At 43.6% G+C, this 10,934-nt stretch overlaps 1 protein-coding gene across 1 annotated transcript; it reads right to left on the bottom strand.

Annotated features, from left to right (window-relative positions):
- Positions 1-9,492: 9,492 nt before the first annotated feature.
- G0S2 (G0/G1 switch 2) lies at positions 9,493-10,621 on the bottom strand. Its single transcript, XM_049858295.1, has 2 exons — positions 10,471-10,621; positions 9,493-10,326 (listed from the first exon to the last, which is right to left on the bottom strand). Exon 2 carries the CDS (start codon positions 10,293-10,295, stop codon positions 9,984-9,986), a length of 312 nt encoding a protein of 103 aa, XP_049714252.1. The 5' UTR covers positions 10,296-10,326; positions 10,471-10,621; the 3' UTR covers positions 9,493-9,983.
- Between the last annotated feature and the right edge of the window lie 313 nt (positions 10,622-10,934).

The following is a 10,934-nucleotide window of genomic DNA, read 5'->3' as shown; positions in this document are numbered from 1 at the left end:
AAAATAAGAGCACATGATTTGATAACCTGAAAATAGGTGGAATCTTTGAAATCATATCTCTTTTGTGAACTTGAGGTATATAGTTTCAGAAGATGTAGAGCTTATGGGTGGGAGGACATTCCAGGTGGGAAGAGTAGGTGAACAAAGGTGCAAAAGACCACAAGGGCAGGAGGAACAGGAGGGCACCAGGGCTGTGCCGGGCAGCATGAGAAGTCAGGTGAGAGGGCTGAGAATGGAGCCGGTCATGGAAGCACTGAATACCTGGTGCAGGAGTTTAGTCTCTGATGTTCTTTGAGTGGAGGAGCAGCAGGATGAAAGGTATTGATGAAACAATGATCTGGCAATGGATTGGTTCGTAGTGAATGTGCTGGAGAGTGGGGGAGGTGGTTTGGGCTGTTGAGAGCTGGACAAGGGTGGTGGAGGAATAATAATGTAATAGCAGAGACATTCTGGAAGACCAACTGGAAGAATCAGATTGGGTGAATTTCTAGAAAAATGTTCGGGTGTTTGAGGTGAGACTATTTCTTAGTTTAGAGCCAAGTTCCCCATTTTGGAACCTGGGAGAACAGTGGTGCCCATTGTCATTTTTCTCTTCCTTCAAAAATCCAAATATGTGAAGGCAGAGCCAACATGGCGCTATAGACAGAAGCATCACACTATCCTTCCACGGCAAAGATCTGAAAAACTAAGTAAAACAGAGACAAACATCAATCCCGGAGCCCTAAGCATCAAATGAAGGGATACAGAATTCAACCAAGCACCAAATGGAATCAGAAACTAACAGAGAACAGAAAGTGAACAGAGCTATGGAATGAAGGTCTCCTTTCAGCTAACGTGGCACGGATTCACCATCTTGGACCCCTCAGCCACCTTGAATAGTGGACAGGGAGTATGGGAAGGCAGCTTCACAGAGCTCCCAGCAGAAGACAGAGCAGGTAACCAGTGATAAACACTTTCCCAGCCGACACCCTTCTTTCCTCTGCTCAGCCTCGCCTGCTTTGTGGTGGACTGAGGTTGCACAGCCAGGGAGATGCCTGCTCCTTTTCACTTGGATTCACCCTGCCTACACTGGAATTTTTTTTGTTGCTTTTTTTGGCTTCTTTTGGTTTCTTCTCTCTCTCTCACCTCCTTTCTCTTGAACACCTGGCTCCATGTGCCATCTCTGCTCCTTCTCGATGGGCTGTGCAGCATCGCTTAGCTGGGGAGCCGCTTTCCCAGTCTGCACCATCATGTCAGTGGGCTCCCTGGGGACTTTTTTTTAATTCTTTTTCTTTGTTTCGCAGTTCCTTGTCTCTCTCTACTTTCCTTCTTTTCCTTTCTCCTGAGTACCTGACACCCTGTGCCATCTCTTTTCCTTCTTGACAGGCTATGTGGTGCTGCTTGACTGGGGAGCCACTTCGCTGGTCCAAGTCACCATGCCAGTGGACTACCTTGGGGCATTTTTAAACTTCTGATTTCCTTTTTTTCCCTCTTCCTTTCTTTTCTCGGTTTCTTGTCTCTCTCTACCTCCCTTCCCTTCCTTTCTCCTGGACACCTGGTGCTGTGTGCCAGCTTAGTTCCTTTTTGATGGTCTGTGCAGTGCTGCTCGGCTAGGGAGTGCCTTCCCTGATCTGAGCCACCATGCCAGTGGTTTTCCTTGGGGCATTTTTTACATTTTTTTTTCTGTCTTGTTTTCTTGGTCTCTTGTCTTTCTCTACCTTCCTTCCTTACCCTTCTCCTGAACACCTGGCAATGTGTGCCATATCCGCTCCTTCTTGACAGGCTGTGCAGCGTCCCTTGGCTGGGGACCTCCTTCCAGTGGGCTCCCTTGGAGCATTTTTTTTTTCTTCTTTTTTGCTCAGTTTCTTGCCTCTTTCTACCTTCCTTTCTTTCCTTTCTCCCAACCACCTCGCATCTTTTTTTTTCTCTTGGTTTCTTATCTCTCTCTCTACCTTCCTTCCATTCCTTTCTCCCAACCACCTGGCTGTGTGTGCCTTTCTCTCTCTCTTTTTAAAAAGTCTAGTTTCTTATCTGTGTGTCCCTTTCTTCCTTTCCTTTCTCCCACCCACTTAGCTGTGTATGCCATTTCTGTCCCTTCTTGATAGGCTGCACCACACCGCACGGCTAAAAACCCACTGGCACATAGCTTCCCCAGGTCTGCGCCACTCCAATGGCAGGCCCCTCATCACTTTTTTTTGGCTTCTGTTTCTCTCCTTTTCTTCTTTCCCACACCCACTTAGCTCCACACATCACACCCTCCCACTCCCTCCTGCCTATCTGCACTGAGTGGTGAGCATCACACCTCTGAGTGGCACAGGCAAGGGCTACCGGAACCTCCCCTGCACTGCCCCGGCCCTGCCCTATTGGACCCAGTATGTGCCACAAATGACCCATCTGAGGCGCTCCCCCTCCACTGGACATGCTCTGCTGCACCATAGCTAAGGGACTGGCCCTGCCCATTGGACAAGGTGGTAAGAAGTATCATGCCCACAGACAAGCAAACATTAAAGAATGTCCAGCCCTAAAAAGCAGGATGAAACAAACAAATCTACAATCAGTAAATGAAGAAAATAATTACTGAATGTCCCGAAGACAGCAGATAATTTCAAAACATATTAAAAAAAAAAAAAAGGACAGGATGGTTCCAGTAGATGTTCAAAATAAAGCACAAGATTACCTCCCAGTAGAAGAAAAGGCACTGGAACTCCCTAATAAGGAATTCAAATCTCTAATATGCAGGACCAGTCAAGAGACGAAGGAAAAAGCAGATAGCAATGAGGAAAAATAGACAAAACTGTGGAAAAGACAGACAAAACAATGAAAAATTCAGGAGAATAATACAGGAACAAAATGTCAAACTCACAACCAGAAATCATTTGAAACAGCAATTAGAAATCCAAAAGATAAACAAGATTTCAGAAATGGACAGTGCCATAGAAGTTTGAGGAGCAGGTTTGAACCGATGGAAGACAGGATCAACAAAATTGAAGTCAAACACTTGGATACCACTTTCTTTGAGGAAAAATGAGAGAAAAGAATGAAGAAACCCTGGGAACGATGTGGGAAACAATCAAAAGCAAAAATTTACAAGTGATCAGAGTTCCAGAAGAGGAGGAGAAAATTGAAAACACAGAGAGGACCATTGAAGAATTGCTGACGGAAAACTTCTCTAATATCATGAAAGATGAAAAGCTGACCATTCAGAAGCTCTACAAGCCCCATATAGTATAGAAAAAAAAAATAGTATAGACCTCCCCCCAAATCACCAAATCACCAAAGTGTATCATAATTACACTCACTATAGCCAAAGATGAAGAAAAAATTCTGAGAGCAGCTCAACAAAAATGAAAAATCACATACAGAGGGGCACCAATAAGACTAAGCTCTGATTACTCAGCGGAAACCATGCAGGCAAGAAAGCAATGGGATGACATATATAAAACCTTGAAAAAAAAATTGCCAACCAAGAATAATATATCCTGCAAAATTCCCGGTCATATATGATGGTGAAGTTAGGACATTTTCAGATTAACAGAAATTAAGGGAATATGTAAAAACCAAACCAAACTTACAAGAATTATGAAAGGGAGTCCTTCAATCTGAGAACAAACATCAGACCACAGCCTGAATCTAGGATGCAAGATTGTACTAGCCAGATACCAACCTAGGAAATGAACTCTCAAAGACTATTGAAAACCAGAAGAATTGCAACAGGGAGCCAGAGAGGTTAATCTGTAAATGACAACAACATCAGAACAATAAAAGAGGGAATAAACAGTGTAGGTACCGAAATTTCAAATGGAGAGGAAGTCAAGGCAATGCCAGGTAATAAAACGCTGGTTCAAACTTAGGAAGATTTGGTAAATTTCAAGGTAATCACAAAGAATATTAACAAACCTACTCATCAAAATAAAGAAGAAAAACATAAAGTCTCAGTGAACACAAAATCTACAAAAACAAAAGAAATGAAAAAAATCCACAAACATAAGGAATTCAGCACAGGAGTGTAAGCAGAACAAAGAAAATGTCAGCACTACAAAAAAGAAAAAAATTACAAAATGACAGCAATAAACTCACACCTATCAATAATTACATTGAACATAAATGGCCTAAATGTACCCATAAAGAGACAGAGAGTGACAGAATGGATAAAAAAACAGGACCCATCAATATGCTGTCTACAAGAGATACACCTTAGAGACAAAGACATAAATTTATTAAAAATCAAAGGATGGAAAAAGATATATCAAGCAACTAGCTACCAAAATAAAAGAGCAGCAGTGGCAATATTAATCTCAGATAAAATATACTTTAAAACAAAATCTATCATAAAAAACAAAGAAGGGCATTATATAATGATTAAAGGGACAATCCATCATGAATACATAGCCATAAGAAATATCTAAGCACCTGATGACAGGACTCCAAAATACATAAAACAAACTCTAACAGCACTGTAAAGAGAAATTGACAGTTCCACAATTATAGTTGGAGACTTCAACACATCACTTTCAGTAAAAGACAGAACATCTAGAAACTCAACAAAGATACAGAAGATCTAAAGGCCACAATCAGCCAACTTGAACTTATTGGCATATATAGAACACTCCAACCAAGAGCTGAAAAGTACACATTCTTTTCCAACACACATGGAACGTTCTCCAGAATAAACCACATCTTAGGCCACAAAGCAACCCTCAACAAAATCCAAAACATTGACATAATACAAAGTATATTCTCTGATCAAAATGATAACAAAGTAGAAATTGATAACAGGAAAAGCAAGGAAAAAAAATCAAATACATGGAAACCAAATAACACCTTAAACACCACTGGGTAATAGAAGAAATCAATGATGGACTCAGAAAATTCCTAGAAGCAAACAAGAATGAAAACACATCATACCTTTGGGACACAGCAAAGGGAGTGCTCAGAGGTCAATTTATAGCAATATATGCAAACATCAAAAAAGAAGAAAAGGATAAAACCAAAACAATAGCTACACAACTGGAACAAATAAAGAGAACAGAAAAAGGAGTCCACAGCCACCAGAAGAAAGGAATTATAAAGATCAGAGCAGAAATAAATGAAATAGAGAATAGAAAAACAATAGAAAGAATCGACAAAACCAAAAGTTTGTTCTTTGAAAGGATCAACAAAATCAATAAACCGTTGGTCAAATTGACAAAAGAAAAGCAGGAGAGGATGCCAGTAACCCAAATAAGAATTGAAATGGGGGAAATTACAAAAGGATCATAACAGAACACTATGAAAAACTATACTTCAACAAATTTGAAACCTAGAAGAAATGGACAAATTCCTAGAAACACACTACATACACAAACTAACACAAAATGAAGTTGAAAATCTGAACAGACCCATAACAAGAGATTGAAAAGGTAATAAAAAAAAAAAACTCCCAACCACAAAAAAAGGCCTGACCCAGATGGCATCACTGGAGAATTCTGCTAAACATTCAGAGAAGAGCTTACACCAGTACGACTCAAACTATGTTTCGAAACATAGAAAAGGAAGGGATACTTCAAAATTCATTCTATGAAAGCAAACATAACCCTGACACCACAAAAAAATAAAATTACAGACCAATATCTCTCATGAATATATATGCAAAAATTCTTGACAAGATTCTAGCCAATAGAGTTCAGCATTGTATCAAAAAAATAATACACCACGACCAAGTGGGATTCATACCAGAAAAACAAGGATGGTTCAACATTAGAAAATCAATCAATGTAATCCACCATATAAATAAAAGAATCGCATGATTGTCTCAATCGATGAAGAAAAGGCATTTGACAAAGTCCAACACCCATTCCTGATAAAAACTCTCAATAAAATAGATATAGAAGGGAAATTTCTCAACATAATAAAGGATATCTATACAAAACCAATGGAAACGCTGGTGGCATAGTGGTTAAGAGCTACCACTGCTAACCAAAAGGTCAGCAGTTCAGATCTGCCAGGTGCTCCTTGGAAACCCTATGGGGCAGTTCTACTCTGTCCTATAGGGTTGCTATGAGTCAGAATCAGCTTGACGACAATGGGTGGGTGAGTTTATACAAAACCAACAGCCACCATGATTCTTAATAAAGAGAGGCTGAAAACATCCCCCTTGGGAACAGGAATAAAACAAGGATGCCCTTTGTCACCATTCCTGTTTGACATTGTGCTGCAGGTCCTAGCTAGAGCAATAAGGCAAGAAAAAGAAATAAAGGGCATCCAAATTAGTAATGAAGAAGTAAAACTGTCCGTATTTGTGGTGATATGATACTATACATAGAAAACTGAAAAGACTTCACAAGAAAAATACTGAAATTAATAGAAAGATTCAGCAGAGTAGCAGGAGATAAGATAAACATACAAAAACCAATTAGATTCCTATACAACAATAAAGAGAAAGATGAAAAGGAGATCAGGAAAACAATATCATTTATCATAGCCTCTACGAACATTAAATACTTAGGAATAAACTAACCAGGGATGTAAAAGACCTATGCAAAGAGAACTACAAAGCACTACTGTAAGAAACCAAAAGAGAACTACATAAATGGAGAAACATACCATGCTCACAGATGGGTAGACTCAACATTATGAAAATGTAAATTCTACCCAAAGCAACCTAGAAATACAATGCAATTCTGATCCAAATACGAAGAGCATTCTTTAAAGAGATGGAACAACTAATCATTAACTTTGTATGGAAAGGGAAGAGGCCCTGGATAAGTAAAGCACTGTTGAGGAAGAATAAAGTAGGAGGACTCACACTACCTGACCTCAGAACCTACTAAACAGCTATGGTAGTCAAAAAAGCCTGGTATAGCCTGGTACAGTACAACGACAGATACATTGACTAACGGAGCAGAATTGAGAACCCAGATGTAAATCCATCCACCTATGATCACCTGATCTTCTAACAAGGGCCCAAATGCCATCAAATGGAGAAAAGACAGTCTTTTTAACAAATGGTGCTGGCAAAACTGAATATCCTTCTCCAAAAAAAACAAAAACAAAAACAAAAACACAGGACCCATACCTCACACCATACACAAAAATTAATTCAAAATGGATCAAAGACCTAAATATAAAATAAAAACTGTAAAGATAATAGAAGAAAAGTAGGATCAACGCTGGAGTCCCTAATACATGGCATTAACAGGTTACAAACCATAACTAATGACACACACACTCCAGAAGATAAGCTAGATAACTGGAATCTTCTAAAAATTAAACACTTTTGCTCATCAAAAGACTTCACCAAAAGAGTAAGAAGAGAACCTACAGACTGGGAAAAAAATTTTGGCCATGACAAACCCAGCAAAGGTCTAACCTCTAAAATCTGCAGGAGAACCCAACACCTCTCCAACATAAAGATAAATAATTCAATTAAAAAACGACCAAAGGATATGAACAGACACTTCACCAAAGAAGACATTTCTCCTGAGTCACCTAGCTGCAGGGGCTGGCGAACCCAAGATAGGCAGGTCGGGGAGCAGGACTCTTGCTTGCAGGCTGTGAAGATTGGTGAATCCCAAGATGGACAGGTAAGCTGTTAGCTCAAGTCCCAAGAACCAGAGGTCAGACATGAGACAGCTGTTGGATGCAGAGCAAGCCAATAACATTTGCAAGGCAAGCAGAAAAGGAAGTGGGTGGCGGAAGGTGGAGAGATGAAGCCTGAGGGGGCGGTGAGCCACCACAACCCTCACTCCCACCGGTACCACTCAGCAGATTCCATCATGGGGGTAAATCTGCTGCAAAGGACCTCTTCAAAGTGTTGAAGAGCAAAGATGTCACCCTGAAGACTAAGGTGCGCCTGACCTAAGCCATGGTATTTTCAATCGCATCATATGCATGTGAAAGCTGGACAATGAATAAGGAAGACCGAAGAAGAATTGACGTCTTTGAATTGTAGTGCTGGCGAAGAATATTGAATATACCATGGACTGCCAAAAGAATGAGCAAATCTGTCTTAGATGTACAGCCAGAATGCTCCTTAGAGGCAAGGACGACGAGACTGCGTCTTACATACTTTGGACATGTTGTCAGGAGGGGTCAGGCCCTGGAGAAGGACATCATGCTTGGCAAGGTACAGGGTCAGTGGAAAACAGGCAGACCCTTAACGAGGTGGATTGACACAGTGGCTGCAACAATGAGCTCAAGCATAACAACGATTGTAAGGATGGCTCAGGACCAGGCAGTGTTTCGTTCTATTGTGCATAGGGTCGCTATGAGTTGGAGCCGACTTGACGGCACCTAACAATAACAAGTGTTAACTTTGGTGAAGGATAAGACAGTACACAATACTGAGGAAGCCAGTACAACTTGTTCATGGAAGCTCCGTAGAAACATCCAAGCTCCCTGAGGGACCAAACTGCTGGCCTGAGGACCATGTTCTCAGGGACATCTAGCTCAATTGGCATAACATAGTTTATAAAGAAAATGTTCTATATTCTACTTTGGTAAGTAGTGTCTGGGGTCTTAAAAGCCTGTGAGCAGCCATCTAGGGTACTCCACTGGTCTCACCCCATCTGGAGCAAGCGAGAATGAAGAAAATCAAAGACATAAGGGAAAGATTAGTCCAAAGGCTACCACCACCAACTGCTCTGACAAGGATCACAATAGAGGGTCCTGGACAGAGCAGGAGAAAAATGTGGAACAAATTCTAACACACATATACACACAAAAGACCAGACTTATTGATCTGACTGGAAAAACCCTGAGAGTATGGCTCCTTGACTTCCTTTTAGCTCAGTACTGGAGTTACTCCTGATGTTCACCCTTCACCCAAAGATTAGACAGGCCCATAAAACAAAATGAGACTAAAAGGGCACACCAGCCCAGGGCAAGGAAGAGAAGGTAGGAGGGGACAGGAAAGCTGGTAATAGGGAATCCAAGGTTGAGAAGGGGAGCGTGTTGACATGTTGTTGGGTTGGCAACCAATGTCACAAAACAATATGTGTACTAATTGTTTAATAAAAAGCTAGTTTATTCTGTAAACCTTCATCTAAAGTACAAAAAAAAAAAAAAAAACCCAGGAGGTAACGACTGTAGAAATTATTTTAGGACCATAGCAGTTTCATTTTCCTCCAAAGACATTGACAAAATAGTGATTCAAATAAAATTTAATGCACACATTAAAAAAAAAAATCCAAATGTGCCACTTTCCTTGATGAATCTCGCTCCTTTCTAATTGTGCTTTTGTCTGGGGTGATAAGGACAGATTTTAAGGAGGGTCAGGAACACTGGGTAGGATTTATGCTGGCAGAAATGAGATGGGTGTGTATGTGGGGGGGTGTGTTTGGGGGAGGGTCTCATCAAAGGCAGTGGCATGTGGAAAACATCTGATAGGACTGTCAGAGGCCCCAGAGAGGAGCAAGTGTCTGACTTTCAGGAAGCTGCTCCCTCCACAGTGCCCAGGTAAAACCTCAGTCATCAGCATGCCCCCCACCCTCCCTCCTGCCCACCTCAGGAATCAGATACTGAGATACAGTATAAAACGTTTTTATTTAAAAATGCAAAATGGTGGTCATTGCAATAACAATAACAATAATATAAAAAGCATTTCCTCGCCTTCTTCCCTAGCGCAAAATGATAAATGCACTTAAATATCCGCCCCCCCCTAAAAAAACAAACCCAAACTCATTGCAGTCCAGTCGATTCCGACTCATAGCGGCCCTGTAGGACAGAGGAGAGCTGCCCCATAGAGGAGCACCTGGATTTGAACTGCTGACCTTTTGGTTAACAGCTATAGCACTTGACCACTACGCCACCAGGGTTTCCAGATGCACTTAGGTACCTCGAAAATAGTTTTGGACGTGCCATCCCTCTGCACTGCTGCACAGCAGCAAAACTCAATCCGGAACTCTTCTGGTGGAACCGCGTGGTTGGTCAGTTCTAGATGTCAGTGTTTTCTCTGAAGTCAGTCCGGATAGGATTCGGCTGGCTCCCGGTCCCTCTCGCTCTCCTGTGCTGGCCTTTCCCGGTCCCTAGGAGGCGTGCTGCCTGTGGGAGAAGCCCCGGCTGCAGCGTACGGACTCCGGCTGCTTGTCTTTTTCCAGCAGCGCCTGCCTCCGCAGGGCCTGTCGCTCCCGGGCGGCCTGCAGAGAGGCCACGGCGGCTTCCTCGTCCCGCAGGCGGCTGGCGGCCGTGAAGGGGCTGCACACGGTCTCCACTATGCCGAGCACCACTCCGAAGAAGGCCAGCAAGCTGCCCAGCACGTACAGCTTCACCAGCTTCCCCTTGGGCTTCTGGGCCATCAACTCCTTGGCCAGAGGAATCAACTCCTGGACCGTCTCCATCGCGGCTCTGGGCTCTCGGGGCGGGAGTGACCTGCAGGAGAAGCAGAGCGGGACAGGCGGCTTTTAGCCACCGAAGGCCCCAGCCACCCTGAGCACCCGTCCGTCAGCTCTCTTGGGAAGGGGGGCCGAGCCGGGACAGGCGCCGCAGCCCCTGCCCAGAACCAGCGGGGCTCACCCTGTAGCACAGCGCGAGCGGGAGGCGACCGTGGTCACCGCGCTGTGGGTCAGGCCGGCTTCTGCGTTCTCTTCCTCTTCCTCGGCAGCCGCAGCTCTTCCAGATGAAGACTCCGCAGCTGGCACGGTGTCAGCGTCCCGGGGCCGCTTATATCTTTTCTCCGAGACCCGCCTCCTTGGTTCCCTGGCCGATGCCCGCGCGTGCAAGCCAGAAAAGGGAGGAGGGCGAGGGGAGGCGGGGCCGCGACCAGAGAGACGGCCACGAGCCGCGCACGCCGGGGGCTGTGGGCTGAGGGTCCTGGGAGCGGGAGACTGCGGCGGGGGTGGGTGGCAGGGAGGTCCTGCTCCGGGCGTGGGCGCGCTGAGGACCCAGGGCCCAGGGAGGTGTGTGCAGGCATTCGGATATGACTATTCTTTCTTGGTGGTTTCAGTCGGTGCCCTTGTCCCGGGAAGCCTGAGAAAAGC

The sequence above is a fragment of the Elephas maximus genome, chromosome 18 (genome assembly GCF_024166365.1).
Source record: "Elephas maximus indicus isolate mEleMax1 chromosome 18, mEleMax1 primary haplotype, whole genome shotgun sequence".
Taxonomy (NCBI): domain Eukaryota; kingdom Metazoa; phylum Chordata; class Mammalia; order Proboscidea; family Elephantidae; genus Elephas; species Elephas maximus.
This window is presented reverse-complemented; position numbering and strand designations above follow the sequence as displayed.